The sequence below is a fragment of the Salarias fasciatus genome, chromosome 10 (assembly GCF_902148845.1).
Source record: "Salarias fasciatus chromosome 10, fSalaFa1.1, whole genome shotgun sequence".
Lineage (NCBI taxonomy): Eukaryota > Metazoa > Chordata > Actinopteri > Blenniiformes > Blenniidae > Salarias > Salarias fasciatus.
In genome coordinates, this window is record NC_043754.1 from 6,265,833 (window position 1) to 6,290,263 (window position 24,431).

At 44.6% G+C, this 24,431-nt stretch overlaps 2 protein-coding genes across 3 annotated transcripts; both read left to right on the forward strand.

The window, feature by feature from the left end:
* The first annotated feature begins 243 nt into the window (after nucleotides 1-243).
* On the forward strand, nucleotides 244-7,540 carry ggnbp2 (gametogenetin binding protein 2). 2 transcript variants are annotated; one of them, XM_030101385.1, is made up of 14 exons: nucleotides 244-333; nucleotides 1,089-1,215; nucleotides 1,363-1,443; nucleotides 1,559-1,812; nucleotides 1,945-2,043; nucleotides 4,397-4,510; nucleotides 4,608-4,817; nucleotides 4,912-5,086; nucleotides 5,540-5,728; nucleotides 5,812-5,956; nucleotides 6,039-6,152; nucleotides 6,254-6,405; nucleotides 6,485-6,685; nucleotides 6,851-7,540. In XM_030101385.1, exons 2-14 carry the CDS (start codon nucleotides 1,123-1,125, stop codon nucleotides 7,061-7,063), a joined length of 2,040 nt encoding a protein of 679 aa, XP_029957245.1. In that variant the 5' UTR covers nucleotides 244-333; nucleotides 1,089-1,122; the 3' UTR covers nucleotides 7,064-7,540. The 2 variants fall into 2 exon arrangements, with proteins under 2 accessions (XP_029957245.1, XP_029957246.1); XM_030101386.1 differs by having other exon boundaries at nucleotides 6,257-6,405.
* Nucleotides 7,541-7,923: 383 nt separating this feature from the next.
* dhrs11a (dehydrogenase/reductase 11a) lies at nucleotides 7,924-24,162 on the forward strand. Its single transcript, XM_030101562.1, has 8 exons — nucleotides 7,924-8,243; nucleotides 20,591-20,800; nucleotides 22,315-22,409; nucleotides 22,583-22,712; nucleotides 22,814-22,906; nucleotides 22,988-23,053; nucleotides 23,131-23,218; nucleotides 23,309-24,162. The coding sequence occupies exons 1-7, from the start codon at nucleotides 8,112-8,114 to the stop codon at nucleotides 23,170-23,172; spliced, it is 768 nt and encodes a 255-aa protein (XP_029957422.1). The 5' UTR covers nucleotides 7,924-8,111; the 3' UTR covers nucleotides 23,173-23,218; nucleotides 23,309-24,162.
* The last annotated feature ends 269 nt before the right edge of the window (nucleotides 24,163-24,431 follow it).

Here is a 24,431-nt window from a genome sequence, read left to right on the forward strand (position 1 = left end):
AAGATGAAAATAGAGCTGTAAATCTTTGTCTAGGTTGTCTGTTCCTGGTCTGATGAAAATGTGCCCTCCTCTCTCCCTTCCAAGTCTTTAGTGGGTAATATTAATGCGTTCACTTAAAAAGAATTTTAGCAAATTTAATTTAACCAGACTATTACAAATCAGTGGAAACCAATGAGAGTTCATGCTATCCGTGTTCGTGAAGGCCTCGCGCCCTCTGCAGGCCAGGCTGCATGACGTCAGAGGGTAAAGGTGAAGCGAGTGAGGATTCCGTCGCTCGAGCTGCTGACAGTCTGTCGCACTTGTTTATTATTTAAGAAGAACTTTGAGAAAACGGTGAGTAAAGCAGATGTTTATCTCAGTGCAGGGTTGCTTTACCTCGATAGGACGGTGATATGCGGTGCATTCTGTGAGCGAAGAGGAAGCGAAGCGACAGTCGCTAAGTAGCCTGTCCAACTTTATATTAGCCGCAGTCGAAGCTAATGTTAGCGCTGCTAACAAGTGAGTTAGCCAAGTTTGCTGACATCGACATGATTCACGTCAAATTAGATATTCACACACCAGGATATTCATAGTTCTTTACAATTGTACTCAAACTGCATTTCACACACAAAATCGTTGTTAGTATTGTGCAAGAAATAGGCGAACCGGTTTCGTCAGTTTCGGAAGTTAGGAAACGAATTTAGCTAGCAGGCGGCTGTTAACCGGTTAGCTACCGGTTACTACCAGATTTTATTACGAGTGTGACTAAACATTCAAGCCAAACGTCGGTAAGCTTACCAAATGCAACCCAGCGATCTGTCCCAGTCTAATGTCAGGCCGGTGTTGAGGTTGTTTTGCTAACTGAGCTGGTTAAATCTAGGTCAGGACAAATCTTTAAGTTACTGTCGCGCTGTGTGAATTGTTATCGATTCCAGAACGTCTCTGGAAATTGTTAAAGATTGCAGTGCGTGTGCTTCCAGGTACTGAGTTTATTTCAATGATAGGGATGTATGTTATAGTTAGCCCCGCGATGACCTGGAGTAGGTTAGCATTAGCTTGGTGTAGCCTGTGTTAATGTCAGATTTGGTGAATTGTTGTGAATCGCGCAGGTGATCTGCACCACAGACAGGCCTGGAAGAAGTCATGGCACGTCTGGTAGCAGTTTGCAGGGAGGGGGAGGAAGACTACAAATTCCAGGCCAGGCAGATTCCCCTGTTTATCGACGACACCATCACGGTAAGAATTATGTCTCAACGAGACGCAATTTTGTTTAATTTTAATGATGTGACGTTTAAATATGATGCGTATCTGCCTGAAAAACGTTGTCTGTAGAAAAAAGTAGCTCTTCTGTTCAGTTAAAAGTTGCATGTAATCTGTTTTCAGATGGTGATGGAGTTTTCAGAAAGCGGTCTGGATGTTGACAGCCAGGAAGTAAACACTTCCCATTGGAAACGGTTTTGTGAGGTAGAGAAAATAATATATCCTCTCACCTTTCAATCATGCTCACAAACTAAACTCACCTTCGTGTGACTCCTTCACAAAGTGATAACACATGTTTTTGATTTCCATGTGTCCCTAGCAATATTCCAAGCTGAAGTACCAGGACTTGAATATGGCTCTGATGGTGACATCCAGAGAGGTGTACGGTGCGTTATCTCAGCTGGTGCCATGTGTGGGCTGTCGACGGAGTGTGGAGCGGCTCTTCTCGCATTTAGTGGAGTCGGGGAACCCAGCTCTGGAGCCTCTCACTGTGAAACCCTCAGGCATCCTCTCTGTCACAAAGACATGTTTGGCTGACGTGAAGAAGCTCTACTCCCTCTTCTACGTCCATGGGCAAGTTCTTCAGAAATGTGTTATTTGTGGTCATTAGACTTGTCAAAGTTATAGTATGCAAAATGTCTGAGTATTCCAAGTATATACTGTGTTTTTGCACTTGTCATTCACTGTTTACTTTTTCTTTTACAGCTCAAAATTGAATGAGATGATTGATGCCATTCCAAAAAGTAAAAAGAACAAACGTTGCCAGTTGCACTCTTTAGATACACACAAACCGAAACCACTGGGGTGAGTCATGGTTCCATCTCCATTCATTTATTCCTCAACTTGTATCATTCTAAGTATTAGGCATGTGAGGTAAATGCATGAATGCTGTAATTGTGAAATTAAATAGCACTATTATATAATAGGACTATAACACATTTATATGTCCCTCCAGATTGTTACGAAGGTTTTCGTCTATTGTTTTTGTGCACTTTATCAATCCCAGTGTCGAGGCCGCTGGACCCGATCCTATCTTACTATGGACAAAGACTGTATACCCTGGACATGTCGCCAGTCCATTACAGGCCAACAAACACTCATTTTTGCAGCCACCTCTGCAGGACTTTAATGAGACATTTCTTTTCTGATGGAATTTCATTCAATAGAACTACCACCATCCATGGGTCACAAAGGATAGCCGAGTGGTTTATTGAGAACAGACAAAACGTCATGGAAAATAGAATGAGTTATTGGAAATTCTGACCGTGTCAACAAAAGAATAGCCTTCATACATCAAGTAATGAACAGCTTGCCAGTCCGTAAATTGATATAGACACACAAAAGCTGTCATAACAAATGACCTTTCTGTGAAGTTCTTAAAAAGCATAAGAACACTCTTCAGGGTTGCAGATTGCTGGAGCCAATCCCAGCTAAGTATGGGCGAGGGCAAGATACACCTGGACAGGTCATCAGTCACGAGAGAGAGAGAGACACACACACACACACACACACACACACACGCACCCGTAGGAGCAATTTAAGGTCACTAATCAACCTCTGGTACATATTCTTGGACTGTGGGGGGAAATTGGAGTACCTAGAGGACTCCCATGTGAAAACAGGGAGAACATGCCAACTCTGCCTGTCTGGTATTTGAACCCATGACATTCTCACTGTGAGGCCAGAGCAAACCACTGCTCCACTGCTCCGCTCCTCAATGCACCACAGGAAATCATTCCTGCTTGTAGCTGTTGCGACAGCAGTTTTTCAGTGTTCTAGTGACCTGGGGGGAAAAAAAAGTCAGAAAAACATATCAGACAAACACAGTGCATACCCTGGGAAGGTCACCAGTCCATTACAGGCTGAAAAACACAACCTCACTCCCGCTTTCAGAAATGTGTGTTTTTGCACTGTGGGAATAAACCGGATTACCTGAAAAAAACCCACAGATACGCAGACAGAACTTGTAAACTACAGGCAGGCCCTGAACCCAGACCTATACCAGGGACTCTCGCTGTGAAAGGAGAGCGCTAACCAATGCTACCAATCACAGCTGTTTTATTCATTTTTGCTTCAGTGACTTTTTATCTTTCCAAGACTCGTCAGTCCACACGTCTACCCCCTGTACCATAACACAGTGTCAATGCAACAAGAGTTACACTATTCACTTTGCATTCTCTGTCACACGGTAGTGATTGGCTGCAGCCAGATGAGTCCATTTTGATTACTGTTGAAGTGGGAATTGAAAATGAGTGATGGACTGATGACTTTTCCAGGTTGTACCTGTCTTTGTCCATATTCAGCTGCGATCAACTGCTGCTCTGAGTTGGATAAAGTGGTAAAGGGAACGATGGTAACTGAAGATAATTGTTTGGACACCTTGGTTTATTTTTTTTATTTTATTTTTTTTTTTTTTTGGAGGGTGGGGTATTGAGACAAAGTGGCCAAGTATAAAAGCTTTGGACCCATCCTGAGGAGAGATAGTGACTATATTAGACCAAATATGACAGGCTGAAGAACAGGAAGGCCTCAGAAGATTCATGATTATAGTGAAGAATTTTTCATATTCTTGGATTCTGCCCCCTAGAAGGCAGCTGTGAGTTAGAATAAATTGAGGCAGTCCTTCCCTCGAAGCTTTACAAGATCCTGTTTCAGTCTCAGGATCAACATGAGCCCTTTTCTAACTGTTCCGGTAGTAATATGTGCAAACAAGTTGTTGGAAAGGTTGTTTGTACAGTAAGTCTCATGGATAAGAAGGCAGCATTATGAAAACATTGCTACTATTGATCATCTGTAGCTTTTCCAGTAGAAACTAAAGGCTTCAGCTGTTTTGTATGTTTACCTTATGTTTCGAGTAAACATTTGAACAGCTTTCAATTCTGTGGGAAAAACAACAGATCGAGTCATGTTGATCCCTTGAAAATGATAATTACATTGTCTTCTGAATAAAATCATGGCTACATTTTTGTCTGGTCCAGGAAACTCACAGTATATTAGCAATAGTAGCAGTTGTCCAATCGTTGGTGCTGAGATAGACAAGAAGAGGTTTTGGAGAAGCACAAACTGATTTCAAAAGGTGTTCATAGAGGTGCCACAAAAAGACCCTGCCTTCATCCTGGCTGAAGTCGTCATGGCTTAAATACATGTTTTCTTACAGCGGAAGCTGGATGGACGTGCTGGAGCTGATGTCTCCAGCGTGCAGGGATGAGGTGGTCGTCATTGATAGTGCCTGTCTTCTCGAGACACTGGAGACATACTTGCGCAAACACAGGTGACTATGATGGCTTTGATTTGATAATAGTTGCCCTTTGTTTAGAAGTTGAAGGGAAATGTGTTTATTATTTTATTTGTTTTGTTTTTGTCCACAGGTTTTGCACCGACTGCAAAGGCAAAGTCCTGAGAGCGTATAACATCCTGATCGGAGAGGTGGATTCCAGTAAAGAGAAGGGATACTACGCTGCCTTGTACGAAGGACTGTGCTGCTGTCCTCACGAGCGTCACATCCACGTGTGGTCAGATACAGAGTTCCTGGCTCAGCTCCTTAGCAGGGCAGAGCCCGAGTTTGCAGGAGGATACGAGTAAGTTCAGTGTGAAATGTGAAACTTTCATTTTGTTGTCTAATTTTTTTCTTCCATGTTAATTTAAAATATTTCTTTGCTCCTTTAATTACAGGCGCAGAGAAAGACATGCGAAGACTATTGACATCGCACAAGAGGAAGTGCTGACCTGTGTGGGAATTCATTTGTATGAGCGGCTGCACAAAATCTGGCAGAAGCTGCGAGCGGAGGAGCAGACCTGGCAGATACTGTTCCATCTAGGAATCGACGCTCTCCGCAAAAGTTTTGAGGTATGTAATACAACGCAGAGAGAGTCAATCATACAGTTGTGAAATAACGACTTGCTTCTGTTGCGACTGTAGTACGTATTCAACAATAAGATAGAGAGAATCCAATAAAAGTTTATAGTCGATACTGTCGGCAGAACATTTTATGCTTATATACAAAGTATCAGTATACCATACTTTGACTTGGTGTTCATCAGAAAGGTGATCAATACCAGAGGGATACTTTATACTGGGAAGAATTTGAGTGAATTCTACCACACTCTGTTCAGTGCCTTTTAAATTCAGCACATTCTTTGTTGTGGTATATTAAGTTACACCCTTTTTTTCTTAATTTCTCAGGTTTTATTCGTTATAGCTGTTAATAATGCAGTATTGTGACTTTCCGACCACATAATGCTTATCAGATGTGCATTACATTATAGCTGATGGCTGATGGATTTACTAACATCTCCCTAGATGGCCGTGGAGAAGATGCAGGGGATCAGTCGGCTGGAGCAGTTTGTGGAGGAGCTGTCTGAGGAGGAGAGAGCCAAAGAGCTGAAGCAGGAGAAAAAACGGCAAAAGCGGAAAAATCGGCGTAAAAACAAGTGTGGCTTTGACGTGTCTGAACAGGAGGGAGAGGGCAAGGACAAAAATCTGGACGAGGTAACGAGTCTGCCGCACAGGCACGCCCTTACTCTTTAAGACGGCTCGTTTCATTTTGACCGTGGTCTTCTGGGATTTTTCAGGGATCTCTTGAGTGTCAGGAGGGCAGCTGCAAGACCTGCGGAAGCCACCACGATGAAGAGGAGGACGAAGAGGAGGCCGGCTGTGAAGAGAGCATCGCCATAAATGTCCCCACATCCTGCAGCTGTCCAGAGAACACCAAACAAGGTATAGTGCACACTCTCAGAGAACTTTGTTTTAAAATGCAGATGAAAGAAGAACTTTCCGAAAACATCCCTTCTGCCTGCAGATTTGTCCGGTCACGGCAACGCAAGCGACTATGGCTACTCCTCATTCAGCGAGACATGTACTCCAGAGGGCTCTGACGTCGCCTGCTCCGAGGGGATCTGCAACCACGAAGCAGGTGGGGCTCACCGCAGCAGTCGTCTCGGCCGCCTGCGAACACACGGCGTGGTGAATGTTTGACTAGCGTCGGCTCACGGTCTGGGTTTCCTTCCCTTTCAGAAGGAGATGATCCAAATGTCCAGCACTGCGCCGAAGACGAGGAGAAGGTTGAACTGCCCAGCTGCTTGGACTGCTGGTCACAACCTGAGGAAAACACTCAGTGCAAGAGTAAAAAGAAGAAAAAGAAGAGCAAGGCTTTCTGCAGCAACCAGGTGAGAGAGAGCAATCCGAGGGAATAGTTAATGCACAAAATATTCAGACATGTGTTAATCGATGTGCACGTATCTGCAGGAGGAGAAAACTGACTGTTTCAAGTCGGAGGGGAAAGCAAAAGACCACGTTGCGACATCCACACACAGCTGTCGAACCAAAGAAATCTTTTCCTCTTTACGTGGTGACAAGCTTGCCGGTATCGCACTGCGGTTGCCATGGACGACACATCAAAAGAAGCTCAGCCCTCCAGAGGAAAACAAAAGTCTGGAGGAACTTCTGGTAAGTCAGTAAAAATCAGGTAGCTGTCCTTAAATAGAAATAAGATAAAGACGTTTGAGTGCATGTATTTTAGTGTCCAGTGAACAAAGAAGTGTTGCTGTGTGTGGAATTGAAACAAGTTATATTCTGGTCTTACAAACCTGTTTTTTTTTTTTCTCTTCTCAGGATGATGTTGAAGTCACCTCAGATGAAGAGAATTGTCTCTCACAGGATGAGATCCAGGCGTTTCGAGAAAAAAATCGGTCCTTCTACAACAACCGCCACCAGTACCGACAGCTTCTGAAGGAGAAATTCACCGACTACTGCCGTGCCACCGAGAGAAGCAAGCCGGTCTGTGGGAAACGGTTCACCACAGCCTTCGCCAATGAACTGCAATAATGACGTCTTCCACTGGGAAAACCACTCATGACCACTACTGCTGCGTTGTTGGAAAAACACACTTCTGGTGTATCTCTTGGTGTCTTGTTCGGTCTCTTCTTTAAAGTAAATGTGATTCTCGCTTTCTTTTTGTCACAAATCTCTTTTTCTCTATCTATCTCGCACAAATTCATCAACACTTTTTCACGTCATCGGCCACTCTGTATTTGTTCTCTTCGACCAAGCCGAGCTTTCTGTTGTTGATCTTGTGTAGGGTTGTTGGGCAAGAGTTTAGTGGAATCAGTAATCATGCTTTGCAAGCTGTGACAGTAGGGATGCAGCTTTAGAAGTCTTATTATGATTTTTTTTTTTTTTTTGTTTCTACTTTGTTTCTCTTTAACACTTCAATGTAGTGATACAAGTTGTACCATTTAAATGTGTACAGAAATTCTAATGAAAAAGATTTTACAGAGAATAAACATCCATTTGTAATACGGATCTGGGTGTTATGTCAAAATGTGCGAAATTTACTAAATAAAGAATATTTATTAAATATGCATTATATTTGTAGTTTATTCCACTTGATACTGATTTGCAGGCCAGTTTGCTTCAGTCATTACAAGTTAAACTCTAAGTATAGGATTTAACAGTCTGGTAGCAGGTTTAGGGAAACTGGTTTACAGCAGGTTTCAAATCCATAATCCAAAATCTTTGGATTATGGATAAACCCTGCTCGTGCTGTTCCGGTTCCGTCCAGTAGGTGGTGGTAAGTGACCACACAGGAGCTCCTCCGAGCTCTGGAACTGGGGGGAAAAAAAAACAAGTGGGAGGTGATGTGAACCAAACATTTTACGCGCTCCTGGACTGACTCCTCATATTTCCACCGGAGGAGCGCATGGATCTGGATGCTGCATTGACTCACACAGCAGGGCTGGGAGCTGGTGCATTCAAAACACACCGTAACTAGTCTGCTTGCTGGCTCGGAGAAGCTTGGAGAGAGGCTCGGACCGGGCTCAGAGGCAGTGCAGACGGGCTCTCGGTTCGTGAAGCGACCACGGCGCCGGTGCAGATGGAGCGGTGGAAAGGCAGAGTGGCCCTGGTGACCGGAGCCTCGGTGGGAATTGGAGCGGCAGTAGCCCGGGCACTGGTCCAGCAAGGCATGAGGGTGGTGGGCTGTGCCAGGAATGTGGACAAAATAGAGGTGGGCCATCAAATTTGAAAATCGTTAATCACTACTGTGAACTCGGAAGCTCTTTTTTTTCTCTCTCTCTCTCTCTCAACAACAAACTAGCTAACTAACGTGAACCGCTAGCTAACATTAGCGCCACAGTTGGAGCTACAAACCTTGAGCTGAACACCATGTGGGTGTAAAATGCGTGTAAATACCGCCTTTTTCTGGATCAAGTGAAGCTCTGTGTGACGGAGGAAACCGGCTTGATTAGAGATAAGAGTGCATAAATGAACCATAGTTGTTAAACTGCTTGATATCGCCTGTTAAATCCACCAGAAGGTCACAGTAGTGTCCAAAAGAAGCTAAATCCTCACGAGATCAAATGTCAAAAGTCCCTCTGCTGCATAATATGACACTGATATTAACATATCCTGGACCTCGAGATCGTATTTATTCCTCTCACGACCTGTAAGTGATCATTTCAAGATACTCGGCATTACTTTATTGTATCATCTCCTCCACGATGGTGTCACTTTCTTGTACGTTTCGCTCCAGCTGGTCAGATCCAGCTGCAGCATTTCCACTTTGACTTGATCCAAATAAATTATAGTTGTGCAACTGCACGTTATCTCCCGTTTAACCCACTGAAAGGTCACTGTAGTGTCTCAAGAAGCTAAATCTTAACGAGATCAAATGTCAAAGTAGCACTGCAGCAGCAGCACGGTGTAACACTGTGTACCCTGAGCCTTCAGAGAGCGTTTGATGCTCTGTCAGTGATCACATGCCCAGATACCTGATTGAATCATCACCTCAATGAATTGATCCGCGATAAGTGCCACTTTTCTGGTAGATTTATCTGCAGAGAGGTCAGATCCAGCTGCAGCTTTTGCACCATGGCTTACCAAATGACAGTGAAGTAACTGAGATAATAACCTCATTGTGTGGGACAGCAGCAGCAGCAGTGGGCGACTGTGAAGAAAGTGTGTAGGAAAGTCTCTCCTGATCACAGATCCAAGCCTCTTCTCATTTTTCTACATGGAGGCCCCAAACATAAATAACAGAAACTTCAAGTTTCCACTTGTTTTACAGCACCATCAATTAAAATCAATCCACAACAATCTGCAACAAGCAGCCGGACAAAATTAGTATCTTGTGCTTTGAATCCAGCACATCTTGATTCACATGATGTCTCATATTTGAGGCCAGGAGCTGTATCACAGGAGGCCTGAGTCACACCCATTATTATTATAATAAAAGACTTCTCCTGGTATTAAATCCTGCACTCACTGTAAATAAGTAATTAGTGTCAGTCTTGATTCTGCTTTCAAATTGTTGTTTATTAAGTGTGTTTTATCCACCCAGAGGATCATGACAGTCTAAAATACTCTGAGGTGTGTGTTCCAGCACAACCGCTTTGAGGGAGTATCAGTAGGAAGCCGAGTGCCTCCTCCGGGGCAGGTATTGCTGGAACTGACCCGCTAACCAATCCATAATCTATAAGGCACTGTCCCTTTGCTTATCTTGTCGGGCAATAATTAAGCCTTTCTCTCCTCGCCCCACAGATTTCAGAAGAGTCCACTTTAACCAACTTTGTGTCTTTATATCTGATTTTCACTCCTTTACACGTGTGTTTGTGTATAAACTTTATTTCCGTCCTCAGGAGAGTAGTTAGTTTGAACTATTTATAGAATTTCATGCCCTTGATGTGAGCTCATTCAATCAATATGGAGTGACTTGTCTTTTTTTTTTTATAGAAGATCAAAAAACCTTGTTAGAGGAGTGATTGAGTAAGAATGTGCACAATGATTGTCATGTTTTTCTGAAGAGGTCATCCACATGACCCCGTCACACATGATGACCTGTGATGTCTCGCTGTCCGCCATGTGCTGCTGCAGTTTGATTATCTACACACTCTGCATCAATCATCCCGTATTGATTTGTTTGCTAATCAGCCCTCTGGCTCTGACGCCGCTTCTTCGCCCGCTGTAGGCCGGATCATTGTAGTTTCACAAAGAGGATTGTGGGTCAGTTTCAGCCACCGTGACGCTAAGTGACAACTCCGATTCCAAGCCACGGCTTCGTCTGAGCGTCCCCATTTACTACTGAATCACTTCTTGACATTTTTCCCCACCTTGCCTACACACACACACACACACACACACACACACACACACACACCCACGCCCGCAGCAGTCAGAATTGTGCAATAGATGCCTTCATTCATACTCTGATCACGTGGCCTCCCCTGTCAATAGTTAACTGCAACAGCTTGTTTCAGCCCCTGTCTGTGACTTCTGCATGACTAAAACAAGGTCATAGCACTCAAACACTGCACTGAATAGGACAGTTTTTTCATGTGCTGGATGCAGTGTGAAGAAAAAGAACAAATTGGTAGATTTAATGTCAAACATGAGGTGTATTTAGTCAGGTAAAATGTTAATTTGATTTCTGTTCTCCAAGTTATTAACTGAAGAATATTCTGTATTGATAAGTCCTCTACATAGGAAGGAACAATATGTATTTATACTTGATTACTTTTAAACCTTGTTGCATCAATCAGACATCAAATGGAGCTGAAGCACAAATGTGAAGTTGTATTGGTGCTATTTTGTCACTTGTGTCAGACCTGAGAGAGTGCAGAGCCACAAAGCCAGCATTGTAGCCTCCCTGCTATGTAAACCGGCTGCAGTCGTGCCAAAGCTGGCATGCTGCTCGTGCGGAATGCAATTGTCCATGCATCACCAAGCAATTGTTCCCGACTTCCTTTTTTAGGCTTTATTACTTGACTTGGGGGGAAATAAAGCTCTTATATTCGCAGCAATATTTTCTCCCCGCAGTGAGGAAAGGGCGAAATATATTCCGAGCTTATGGGCTACTGTTTTCTGTGTAAACAGGACTGGGAGAAAGTGGAGTGGAGAGTTGTGGCGGCAGCATTGTTTTGCTGTCTGTGAGACTATGGCGCTGGCAGCGGGGGAGTGGCGGGCTGTGGGGGGGGGGAGACGTGTGGTCACCATGGGTTCTGTGCAGGAATGGAGACACTCGGTCCGCATCCAAGAGGCCACAACGCGCGTTCTAACTGTAGTGAAGCCCTGAGACAACCAGTGGCACAGAGATGTGTTTTTTTAATCTTTCGGCGCACACACTGCTTTAAAGTTACTGAGTGTGTAAAAGTTGAATCGCATTCTTGGAAGTGTGCCTATCATAGCTTTGCATATGGAGTGTTACCAAGGTTATCATGCACTGGAGTTTGAAGGCATTGAAGTGAGAGAAGAAAAAAAAATTAAGTTAAAGTTTGTTTCTCACCATGAAGTTTTTCCTGAAGCGTTGTGGTTCACATCTCCCACACTCATATCTGCATATCAGGTTTTGGTACAGTTATGGGAGCACGAGCATGGATGCTGATCAGGGCCTTTCATACATGTCAGTTCACTTTACATGCGTCAAACTGAAGGCCCGTGGGCCAAAATCCGGTCCCCGTGGACCAAATCCGGCCCCTGTTTAGTTCATGCAGAATTGAGACGATATTCAAAACACGTCGGTGCCAAAATGTCATCTGAAAACACACGTGAGTGAGGTGAGCTAAATTTAGCCTCCAAGAAAAACATGAAATCCTCCCAGTTAAAAGGCAGGATGTCGTCTCAGAGGAAGCAGTTTTTAATGGTTTCTTTTTTTCTGACCTTTGATAGTCATGAGGTGCTGAATCAAGAGGTTTGTTCAAGTTTTTCAGATTTCAATAACAGATATATTTATTTGACACAATTAAAAAGGTTAATTTCACAGACACTTATTTACCGCTGTGTTATTTACCTTCAGAACAATCATCGAGGTGATTTTTTTCCCTTTATGAAAATGAGTTTTGAGACCCTTGACCTACATTGTAGTCTTTCATATCTAAAATATGAGGTTTAGAAAACTGTTATATCTGTTTTTTGAACGTAGAATTACATCAGATTTTGGGTGAAGTGTTCTTACTTTTGGGGATTTTTTTTAGATCAACATATTTTCATATACTGCTATAGCTGCTGTAACAACTTTAAATTTGTTCCAATGGATGTCATTATATAAGAAAGACATGACTCTATTTGAATTGTTGTAGCAAAGTGGATTAATTTCATGGAAAGTAGATGATTAACAGGTCACCAGGTAGTTTTACCACCTTTAATCATTAAGACTACTGTTTCAAATTCAGTTGTCTTCATATCATATCAGTATTTCAGCATGTATCAATAGTGTTTATCTGTTTTTATGAGCTTTTTCCGTGTTGGATCTATAGTTTCAACAGAAGATTCAAACTGACTGAGTCATGTAATTGTGTTTTTATAGCCAGATCAATCCACCTCACAACTGGTTCAGATGTCACGATGACACCAATAAGAACACCGGCGGTTAGTTATTGACTTTCTTTTAATTGCACTGGGAACAGAAATGTACAGATACTTCACAACTCAGGGAAATTGAACTTGCAGGACTTGTAGAAATACAGTGATGCGGAAACACTGTGATAAAAAGCTTGTGGTTCTATTTGTTCTAATTGTGGCATGATCAAAACTCATTGTTTCTATTTTTGTCATTCAATAAATAATGTTCATGTCACTGTTGCGTAAAAGAAACGTCACACTTGAGTGTGATTATTTCTTTGATAGCATAATATCCTAATAATGCCGATTAACATAACGTAGTTTCTAATAGGAAATGTTCATATCGTTTTCATCTAATCTCCACCTTTGGGGATTATGGATCACCCTGACTTGCATTTTAATGTTTAACAGTGATTACTGATTGAGGCTGCTGCACAGGAGATTTGCACGCCGCAGTCCGTCTCCTGGAGAAGAGACCGAGGTGGGAACAGGGCGGCGTCTGTCACATAATCGATCAGATTGAACGGTGGCCGGTGTTGGTGCATCAGCAGATCTGCTAGACGTATCAATAAACACACCACGGTTTGGGGAATGTGGGTAAAAATATCCCCTTTCGTTCCTGTTGTGGGAGAGCGCTCTGCGCTCGGAGCAAGCCGTCACATTTCAACTCCGACTGAAAGCAGAAGGAGCATCGCCCTCGAGATCCTGAAGAAAGCTTTCTGTGTTGCACATAAGCTCATTTCAGACCGACGGAGTGAAGCAGACTTGTGCTGGCTGCTTTTAAAGCAGATAAAAGTAGATGTCTGGCAGCATATTTCCAAGCTTTTATTTATTTTAGTACAAATTTGTAAATTTAGCTCATTATTCGATCCAACATTTAAAGAAAAAGAATACAGAGGAGTTTAAATGACATGTAGGTCACGCAAATCCATATATGTGGCCTATCAGTGCAGATAGACTGGAAAAATTGACATGCTAGTGCTCTACCGATGTTCAGATTCTCATGTTTGCCTGTTTTGAAATTTCTCTCCGCAAACCAGCAAATAAGCTTGTGAGCAGTCACACAGCCCCTGAGCAAGGCAGCAGCCTCGGCCGGCCTGCAGACCCTTCGCTCGCCGCCTCTTCACCTCGCCCGGGCACCTTTTATTTGCGTGATTAAATGGCGGATTAAAACTTGAGCGCTTGGCAGGTTAGCCCTGAAGGTTAATTTCAGACCTTGGCTGACCCGCCTCCACTCGCTGCCCGTTCTGAGGGAAGTAAAAGGTGCTCAGTCATGCTTCAAAATCCAGAGCAGCACAGTAAAAAAAAAAAAAGTTACGCGGCGTCTCAGATCTGAAGCCGTCTCGCCCTCCTCCTGCAGGTTGTGTCCAGGCAGTCTGTCCTGCTGATTTACAGTGAATAGAATTGAACTAGGTCAGGTCACACAGATTTACTCAGTTGTCTCATGCCCTCCTGTCTCACTTGGTGCTTTTATCTCTCTGTCTTTATCCTGCTTCTGACTTGGATGTTTGTTGTTTCGTGGCTTCTAATTTCAACGATTTTCAAGCATTTTCTTTAATACTTTGCATGCGTCGGCGCGTCACATCCAAAATCTAATAATAGTCGAAGTGATGATTTAACGTGAAGCTTTCTGCTGCGTCACTCTTCATCGCAGCTTCCACGGTCACTGTTTTATTCCGCGTGTCAGTTTTCAGCCGAGCTTATCGAGTTCCCTCTCGGCTTGTCGGGCTTTTGTCTTACCTCTGCAGAAAGCTTTTCCACTGACTGCATGTTTTCCACGTGAGCTGTGAGCTGACAAAGACATATACCTAACTCATAATCCATGGCGTTTCCATGGATCTCCCCCCTCCCCCCCCCCCACCATCCACCCTTCGCCTCCACCGCCTCCCTGGACTCGCGTCGGCACAGTAAATAACAGCATTTCCTCCTCATACATCAATCCTCCCTCAGTCACAACAGCGCAGGCTCCACTGGACTCAGTAGATTTGCAACTCGGCGTTGGTTTTAAATCACAGCTGTCATGCAGTCTGTGCAGGAGATTTCTGGAGCTGTCCAGTCATCTCTGCCTGCTTTAACAATATAAACGGAAATGGACGTTACAGTAAGTCGGAGTCTGATGCAAAGATCCTCAAGGAGGTGAAACCGTTTAGTTTTTTTTCTGTATTAATTCAGACTGGAGGTCCTTTAAAAACTCCAACCGTCTCGCTGCAGCACAGGCCGGATTCCTGCAGATTAATGAAATATTTTAATGACCTATTTTTCTAGATCACTGGGCTTTTTCCTGCTGTAAACAGCGTGATGGATCCGGACAGCTCAGTGACCCCTATGATCCGTCCTCCATGCACCACCACTGCGCTGTCCTCCCGGCGTTTATCATCGTTCAAGGTGTAAGGTTTACTGGCACTGACATTCCCTTCCTGGGCCTCCTGTTACGATAGGTGGAGCATTTCCTGTCCTGTCCTGTTGAAGACTTGCTGAAACCTACTTTATCCGCGTACGTAATTTGTAAAGTGTGTGTATTTGTGAGAGCAGACGCGATGCACGAGACGCGGGGGGGGGGAATGTAAATAACTGTAGCAGCAGGTCGGCGCCTGCAGCAGAACGTTCTTATAGGTGAAGCGGAGAGAGACGAGTAAGAGAGGAAGTCTGGAGGTGAATGCAATTTATTGAATCTGTTTCATAAAAATACAAGTTCACAAAGTTCAGTTTTCCCCGGGGGGGGGGGGGGATAAAAGAGAGAATATCTTGTGGAGTGTGTCGGATCACCACCGTCCACACAAACCTCTCCTCTGAGCTGACTCTGTCGTGAACCCAGTGAGTGATATGACTCACAGATAAAACTGGCAGGAGTACATGCATTCTTTCCTGAGGTGGTGGTTATTTACAAATGAAAGGCTCGATGTCTTCACTCTGATGTATTCAACATGGATCTGTTTACATCTGAGAGGATTCCTCCTGCGGACTGTGATGGACCGGTTTGTCCCCTGCCTTCACACACAGCTCAGAGCAACTCGCCATGATCCTGTGGTGGATAAAACAGACATGGAAAAAAAAAGTTAAATTGATCTCTTCAGTTTGATAAATTCACTTTCTCTCAGGTCCACTTTCACATGGTGTGCATACGTGTGTTCTTACATATGTGGCTAGTGTAGATATTTGCATTTTGTACACCTTTTATTGCACAATATTTAGATAATACAGCTGACATTACTGATATTGATCTATTTATAGTGTCTTTGTCACATCATTTTCTTTTCTCTTTTCTTTTTCTTGTTGATATTAATAAGCAGTAATGTATGTGTTTGTGTATATGTGGTTGCATTATTCCTGTCGTCTGTTCCGCCGCAACACAACAGTTTCCCACAGATGATCAATAAAGCTTGTCTATCTAATCTGTCTGAAAACATAAATACAGTAACAGTGTTCACTTCCTCCTCTGCTTGTAGTTTGCGTCAGGGCTGCAGTGAAAGCCTTCGCCGCTTTAACAGCAAATAGGGCGATGGCGCAAATAATTCCTGCTGCTTCCTCACGTGAATATGGAAGTGTCGCTGAAGGAGTTTTCTTTCCCTGTTGCTTTCCTTTTACTGCTTTGTGTAGGAAAAGTAAAATCTAACCACACTGGTTGCACCAGTCTGTTGACCTGACTGTGGTGCCCTTAACCTGAGGAGGCAATAAAGCCTTTGAGTCACATGACAAATACCAAGCACGGTGCACATGTGAAAATTGAAATGTTTGTGCACGGCTTGTGCGGAGTCTCTAATCGGCCCGCGGCCTTTTTATTGCCTGGAACTCCCTATTCTGTGCATGAGGGTAGTTCCCAACAAAAGAGGTAATTGTTTTTCTTATCTCCTCGCCTAGATTAGACCGTCCAAAGGAAAGCACTATAAAACCACCCCGTTCAACCTTTAGACCTTTTAGTGGCGGCGTTCAGTGTAAACAAGAGATAATCAGGCAACCATCCCTTCTACCTTGCTGCAATCCTATTATACAGCCGCCTGTCACCTTCGACCCCGCAGCCTGCACAACTGTGTCCAAAGAATTTTTCTTTTTCCCGCATCACATAATAGCAGCTAAGCTAGTTAATGAGTTTTAGTCAGTGTTCCCCACAATGAAGCGTTTCAGCTGGAAGCATTTCTCAGCCTGAAATGAAAAGACTGAGTGGTTTGTGACTCCTTAAGGTGTGTCTACCAGTTAAACTTTATGGCATTGCTTCCACTTTAACTGTAGTATGAAGTATTGCTTAAATTTCAGTGGGTGGGTGTTTCTGTCCTTGAAGCCGCGCTGGTACAGCATGTCCCAGAGAAAGTGCGGTGTACCCTGAATGTTCTTCAATAAGTTTTAATGCCTTTTTTTCCTCAGTTTTCTCTTCCTCTCAGCCGCCTCCCGTTTCTCTCTGTGGCTGCCAACCCCCCCCCCCCTCCCTCTCCTCCCCCTTGTTCTCCCTCCTTTTACACACTTTTTGTGATCGCTGGACGTCACTCTTTATAATGAGGATGAAAATGCTTCATGACAGGCTAAATAGTTGTTTGTACCTCAGACTTTTAATAGAACATACGGAAAGAGAAACGGCTGCTACCTGGAGTGTCGCGTCTATTTTTTTGCCACATGAACAGGCAGGATAAAGAGAAGCCATGACACCCTACAACACAATCCTCCCGTTGTAAGGCACAACTCCCGAGTCGACCTGAGACAAATCTAATTTCTCCGCTGTCTCCACTCACGGTTGCTGCCGTGTGCAATCGATCTTGGCTCGCCGCTGAGAGCCCGCTTGCCTTCAGCACTCTGGCATCCTTCTTCTTATCTCTCTGCTCTCCTCTGGCGACTTGTTTTCCTGGACGATTTACAGCGTCTTGCCGTGAATGGGTGAATGATTAATGAAAATGATGTGGGACAATGATGTCCATTGCATTGTGGAGCTTATGTAACAGCCCCCCGCAGGGGCTACAGGTCAGGAATGTGACTGTGTGGGTGTACGCGAGTGTTGCAGAGGTCTTTGTAAAGAATTAATGATCTGCAGTACAACATCGGTCAAAAGAAGTACCGTACATGAATTTCTACCTTTGTGTGTTGATCTTATCTAGACTGTGAGGTTCATTGACTTTGAGTTGGCCAAGAATAATATGATATTGAAGTTACAGATAAACCAGGAACCATGAAGATATATTGATGTTTTAAAATGATACCTTCAAGATTTGTCTCTCTGCACGTTTTCGGCAATTTGATGGCATCTAGTGGAGGAGTGGGAGATTACATCCGAATGAACAAAGTTCATTTTCTCCTGAAATATATACAAATGCACAAGATGACTCTTCTACAGCTGCTGTTTGGTGCGTGTGAAGTTGTTTTAGCTGCATGGATAAACTCTGTTTCTGTCAATACATTCAGAATGCAGTTTTTCATAAAAGTGTGTGTGATTGCCACAATTTAAGAGACAGTTGGGTTGAGTTGACAGTTGAGATGTGCTCGGAGTTTAACACCACAGCTTCAAGTTGCTTATTTGTTACTTTTTTTAAAAACTGTAGCAGGATTGGGTCACGATCATTGTGATCTGACGTTTTCTTGCCGTTAAGTGTGGGGATGTGACCCCGCTGCTGTCGGGCCTTGATTATCAGCTTTACAGGGGTGTCGCCCTGAGAAAGCGAGGAGAATCACCACAGTTCAGTTTGAGCCTCATTGTCGCCGTACTGCTTGGTACGGGCCGCTTATCTGTCGGGGGGGAGCTGGCTGCAGCGCTGTAGGCGTGGTGTGAGCGTGAGGGCTGGTGCTGATCACTGCGGTGCAGCTGGTGCCAGATACACACCCACTTACACAAACACACAGAGATTCACAGCCTGAGACTTCCTGTAGCTGGACCCAGATCACAGCCGGTTCGCGCTGCTGCTCTCGCTTCAAGCTCACTGGCAGTAGTAATTCTTCCTCCACAACAAAAGAGCGGCCCCGGCTTCCCCTTTACATTAACCTCCTTTCTGAATAAAGAGGAACCTCTTTAAAGCAGCAGGCCCTGCAGGGATTCAGGCGAGTGTGAAGCAGAAAGCTCTGGACTGACGGCAGGGCAGATGTAGAGCTTAGAAGGCTTCATTATATCTGAGCAGGCCCAGACCGCCGTGGAAACCGCTCACCTGTCCACGCCATTCATTTTTGTGGTCCTTACAGGGGGTGACACACGTTTTCAGTGTTTTAGCGTTTTGACAGCTTCGTTCAGGTAATGCCTCCTCTCTGGATAATCCCAGTTAAACAGCTTAGAGGAGGAGCAGAGAAACCTGCACACTCGCAGTGAGCGACGGGATGAATTCTCTCTGTTACGTGTGTTGTTGGAACACAAAGGCAAAGTGACTCCTCATTAATGGCTTTTGCCCTGCTAATATTAATAATTAATGACCAAACAGTTGTGGAAAATTTTGAGATTAGTGCTTCCTTTCTTCCTATCCACAGCATTCAGATGAAGAGAAATGCTGCTGTTATATGCAGTTTCCTCTCACTTGCAGCTCTTCTTCCAGTTTTTGCACCAGATTGATGCATGATAATACCTCTTCTAACATGATGCACATGAAACTAGCGACTGTATGTAGCTCCCATCCAGTGATTTTTTTTTCTGAGTATTTTTTATAAATTATATTGCATAATTATTATGTCAAGTAAGGAGGAGGTTTTAGCAGATATCAAGAGGATGAACTGCAGTTCATCAAGTATTTAAAGATGTCAAACATTTTTTTTTTTTAACTATGATATTCTCTTACAAAATGTTTTAAGATGTGTACTCATAAAGGTTAAGCTCAGGATGTTTCTGCTCAGGGACTCGGGGTCGTGAACAAGTGATCATTAAATATGTGCCGGCTACCTTGATACCTTGACACCACACACCGCCGTCTCTATAAAGCAAGGTCCAGGCCTCGTTCTGAGTGGGATTGGGTCTTTATTGCGCAGTAACGTGCTTCAGTCAGCTGACGATGGCTCTGTGTGAACTGTGTGTCTATATATATATATATATATATATATATATATATATATATATATATATATATATATATATATATATATATATGTTTACTGTTGTGATTTCTCAAGTTTCTCACCGTCTCATTTCAGGATGTGGCTTTTTATCTTCAATGTTGTGCAAAAAGGACCTTTTTTTTTTTTTTTTTTTTTTTTCCTTTTTTCTAGCTGGTATAGACAACAGCACAAAGTGATGGTGTTTCCTTCTCTCGGGAAGAAGAGACTGAAATTTACTGTTCATTGTTGAAATCAACTGAAGTTGTTTTGAATATATTTGGAAAGATTATATTAAAGAACAAACAGTGATTTGTTTACGCTTTCAGGATATTTTGCATTATTTAGAAACCAATAGGAAGATAGTTGTACTTTTTCTTTGCTCTGCTGGTGTCACGGTGGGTGGAAAAAATATTGATCTTTTGTGAACTTTGTGGGTCTTTAGTTGGGCTGTAGTGAGGTGGAGCCCGGTGTTCACAGCCGTGTGTGCCGGGTTCCTGGACCCCGTCGGCGGTCTTACAGCATCCGTGCCACCGGCCCCGCCCTCGTCGCCCACCGAGCACCCGCAGCGGGGCGTCAGGTGACCGGAGCCGCTGTGCGTGGCAGGAGCAGATGTGTCACCCTCCATTATCACCAGTAGCGGTGGATGTGTTTGGAGTGCAGCCTGCATCACTCAGCGTTTCACCGCAGAGCAGGGCTCCTGTCTGAGGCCTGAAGTTTGATTTGGAGTGGAATTGAACTTCCTTCATCTTTCTCCGGGAACATCCTCGTCGGTGTGCTGATTTGAGCAGTGGCGCTGACAGATTACCTCTGGCCCTCAGCTGATGTGCTGTTGGTTTTATGGCTGCTTGGCCTGCCGACGCTCCCTCCGTCGGAGCCGGTAGGGCGTTTATCAGTCGGCTCCATCTCCGTTATGGTGCCGGGAGTTAAACATTAACACCCTCTCAGTCCAAGAGATCAAAACAGGCCCGTTTTTCAACGGCGTTCAAAATGACATTGAAATTAAATGGCGCGTTGTTTTGTGTTTTTCAGAAACTGGCGGCAGAATGCCAGAGTGCGGGCTACAGCGGCACGCTCATCCCTTACAAGTGCGACCTGTCGAACGAGGAGGAGATCCTGTCCATGTTCTCGGCCATCAAGACGCTGCACAAGGGCGTGGACGTCTGCATCAACAACGCCGGCCTGGCCCACAACGAGCCGCTGCTCAGCGGAAAGACGGAGGGCTGGAGGAACATGATCGATGTGAGCCGGTCACACACGCCGCTCAGCATACTCTATATTAGCTGAGAAAAACGATGCTGCACACCTCCTGCTAATGTCATATTGATTTGTTATTAATTCTCCCGTGATAAGAAAAGCAGAGGGAAGAGCTGAAATGGGTTCTTCGTCGTGTTAGTTGATGTCTTGAAGTTGAAGCAGAAAAACGGTGATGCATCCCTCCCCTCTCTCTCACACACACACACACACACACACGCATCCAGCTTCACTGGCTCTGAGGAGAAGCCCAGGCCTGCTAATGAAAGCCAGCACTATTTCTCTTGTTTGGACTCGACATTGTCATTCATTAAGCCCTTGACCACCGAGCAGCCCCTGCTCTAAAAGTCTCTTTTCTCCCGGGTCCAGCATTTGTAACACTCGCCCATCTGTTGTCATGGCAGCCCTCACCAACGCGTACAGCAGCGTGTATTTTTAGCCTGTGTTTAATCTGCCCACTGACCTTGTTTGGTCACCTCCCCCCTATCTTTGCTACTACGCCGGCGTTAACCTGCTATCTATCAATGTCGCTCCTGCGAGCAGCTTTGAGACCTCAAGCTGGACGGGAGCAGCAGGCTTCAGATGGTTCAACACGGTGACCCGGTGGACAGGACGGAGACGTCCGCAGCGTCACGTCTGCCAATTCTACACAAGAAAGTTCAACTCGAGATTTTAATTTCGTGTTTTCAGAAGCGTTGTGTTCGTTTCTGCTCGTGTTGTTTCAAATTGTGATCCAATGGTGGTAAAAGGTGCCAGCAAACATGAACTCTATTCACTGGGAAAAATAAAGCGCGCTCCTTCAAAAATGAAAACAAAGCACTTAATTGCGTGCGTCATGTAAACGGATCATTGTCTCTCCGGTTATTTTTCCGTCGTCCTCTGAACGGACAAAAGAGCAGCTGCAGTGAGCGGAACGAGAGGTTCAAGAGATCGTTTGTCCCCCGACGCCATCAGACAGTAGAAAAACCACTGACCTCACTGTGGGCCAGTATTGGCTGCCACTGCCCTCAGCTCCTCTTTATTTTAATCATTTATCATTTTTACTGCTATAATATTGGATTTTTCTCATTATTTTCGGTGCTGCTGGCACGCCTTGAATCTCTCCCTTGGGATGAATGGAATATTTTCTCTCCTGTGTTATTCTACTGAGGGACAACAGAGGGACGTGCAGTGGCTCGACTGTACTGTTGGTGCATTTTTCTAGTGGTTTTGTGATTATATGTGTGATCATATTTTCACAAATGTGCAATTCAACTTAAATGTCAAATTAAGGCAACAAGGGAACGATTACTGTTGAGGAAAATATCGTTTTCCTTATTTTTTCCTTCGACTCCTTAACAGATACGTATCACCTGAGCTTGCAGAAATCTGCTCATGAAAGTGTTTTGACGCACGCGTTGCTGCAGCGTTCTGCTGTCAGGGACAGACTTGTAAAACTGAATTATTTCTGCATTCTGATTCACACAGGAATGGTTAAAGTTTGTGTTTCGCCTCCTCTGCAGGTGAATATCTTAGCCTTGTCTATCTGCACCCGCGAGGCTTACAAATCAATGAAGGAGAGGAACGTGGACGATGGCCACATCATCAATATTAACAGGTGAGTAGTTAAAGCGATGCATAATGCAACAGATAGGAAGCTGTAAAGCACAAAGTATAGAGCTTTATCTCATTTCTATTTCAGAATTTCTCTAATAAATGAACTGCAAAATGTGCTTAAAAGCTCAAACACTGTTCGTCTCACACGGCCTCATCTTTTCCTTGGCGTTCCAGTATGAGTGGGCACAGAGTGCTGCCGAATGCCGACGTGCATTTCTACTCCGCCACCAAATACGCCGTGACTGCGCTGACTGAGGGGATCCGGCAAGAGCTGCGAGAGGCGAACACCCACATCAGAGCCACGGTGAGTCGGCGGCCGCAGAATCCCAGCGCCTCTGTTCTGCCGTCAGGCCGGGTCCTGTCCGTGCACGTGCAGACGGTGAACTGTCTTCTCGTGCCCGGCAGTGTATATCTCCCGGACTCGTGGAGACTGAATTCGCCTTCCGGCTGCACAACAGCGATCCAGAGAAAGCAGCGTCGGTGTACGAGAGCATCAAAGTACGTCACGTTTGACTGATGGATGGAGAGACCGTCCGTCTCCTGGCTCCCTCCTAAAGTCTGGTCTCTGTCTGGTTTCAGTGTTTGAAAGCAGAAGACATAGCCAGTGCCGTCACATATGTCCTCAGCGCTCCTCCTCATGTCCAGGTATCCACAGCTCACTCTTCTCCCGTCCGGCGCGTCGGGAGGAGGACGGCCGTTGATCAGACTGTGGTGCTTTTCAGATCGGAGACGTGCAGATGAGGCCCGTGGAGCAGGTGTCATAGCAGCGCAGCAGGAACCTGCAGGAGGAGCAGACACACGGCGGCCATGGTGACTCCTTAGCGACCTCTGCTGGGCAAAGGGGAGGGGGAGGGGAAGTGGGGGTAACTCAAATCAACCACAGCTGTGTTGGCTCTGCAGGGACGTGACCAAGGAGGGCTGGAGCCTTGAGGAGGCAGAGCGGAGGTAGAACCGAAGGGCGTGGACTTTGTTAACCACTACAAAAATACTACTGAATGCAGCAACCCGGCATTTGTGAATTGTTGGGCTCGGCTCCCCCCCCCCGACCACCACCAACACCAACACCACCACCACCACCACCACCACCATGCCGAGCTGACTCCAAACTACAGTAGGAACAAATAAAGCGAGAGTTGCTGCTGTGCTGTGGTCGTCTGCATGACCGTCACTTCAGAGGGAAGAGTATGCCATTGATTGCACATGTTTTTCTTTTTTGTTCTTTTGTTTTTGTAGGTCATTACAACATATCTTTTTGAAATTAAATTGAGAATAATTGCTGTTTATAAGATTTTTTTTTTTTTTTTTTTGTTCTCATTTTCATTTTTATTAAATATTTTAGCATTCGATCCTAGATAGATGTGGTCTCACATGAACTAACCCGATACTATAACATGTCGTTCCCACTCTGAGTAACCGATGAGTCAGTCCATTCTGCCACCTTTCACGTCACAGAGGTTTCCACAGCTCCATCTGGTCGACGTGGTTTGGATCTATTGGGGAAAAAAACCTCCTCTGCGGATTCGGGGAAAAACACGAGGAGAGACACCCGTGTCTGTGAAGCGTCAGGAGTTCTTTCGCTCTCCCTTTCGGCCTGTTTGGTTTCAGTTGTTCTGCGGTTTGAATGGCGGAGGAGTAACATGAGGGAAACACTTGGCAACTGGCGTCGGGGAGGAAACTAACTGTGCACATGTATGTTGTAGAAACATGTACCCTTCTGTTGGAAATTTCACATTAAACAAATAAAGGAAGAAAAACCCCCATTGCCCAGAACGAGGCGATCCTCTGTGTCGTGTTTATCGTCCTGAGTCCGTGAAGAAGAAGACGCAGAGTCTGGACTTTGTGACAGGTTTTTATTACATGTTACATATTATACAGTCGACTTGACCCAAGGGCTCATTTCATAATTATCTGTATGGTTGATTATCTGCTCCAAGTGTGATTTTGACCTATTACACGAGTCTGCATCAGTGCAAAAAAAAATGTGATTCGTGGTTTTAAAGGAAAGAGAAAGAGCTGGTTTAGC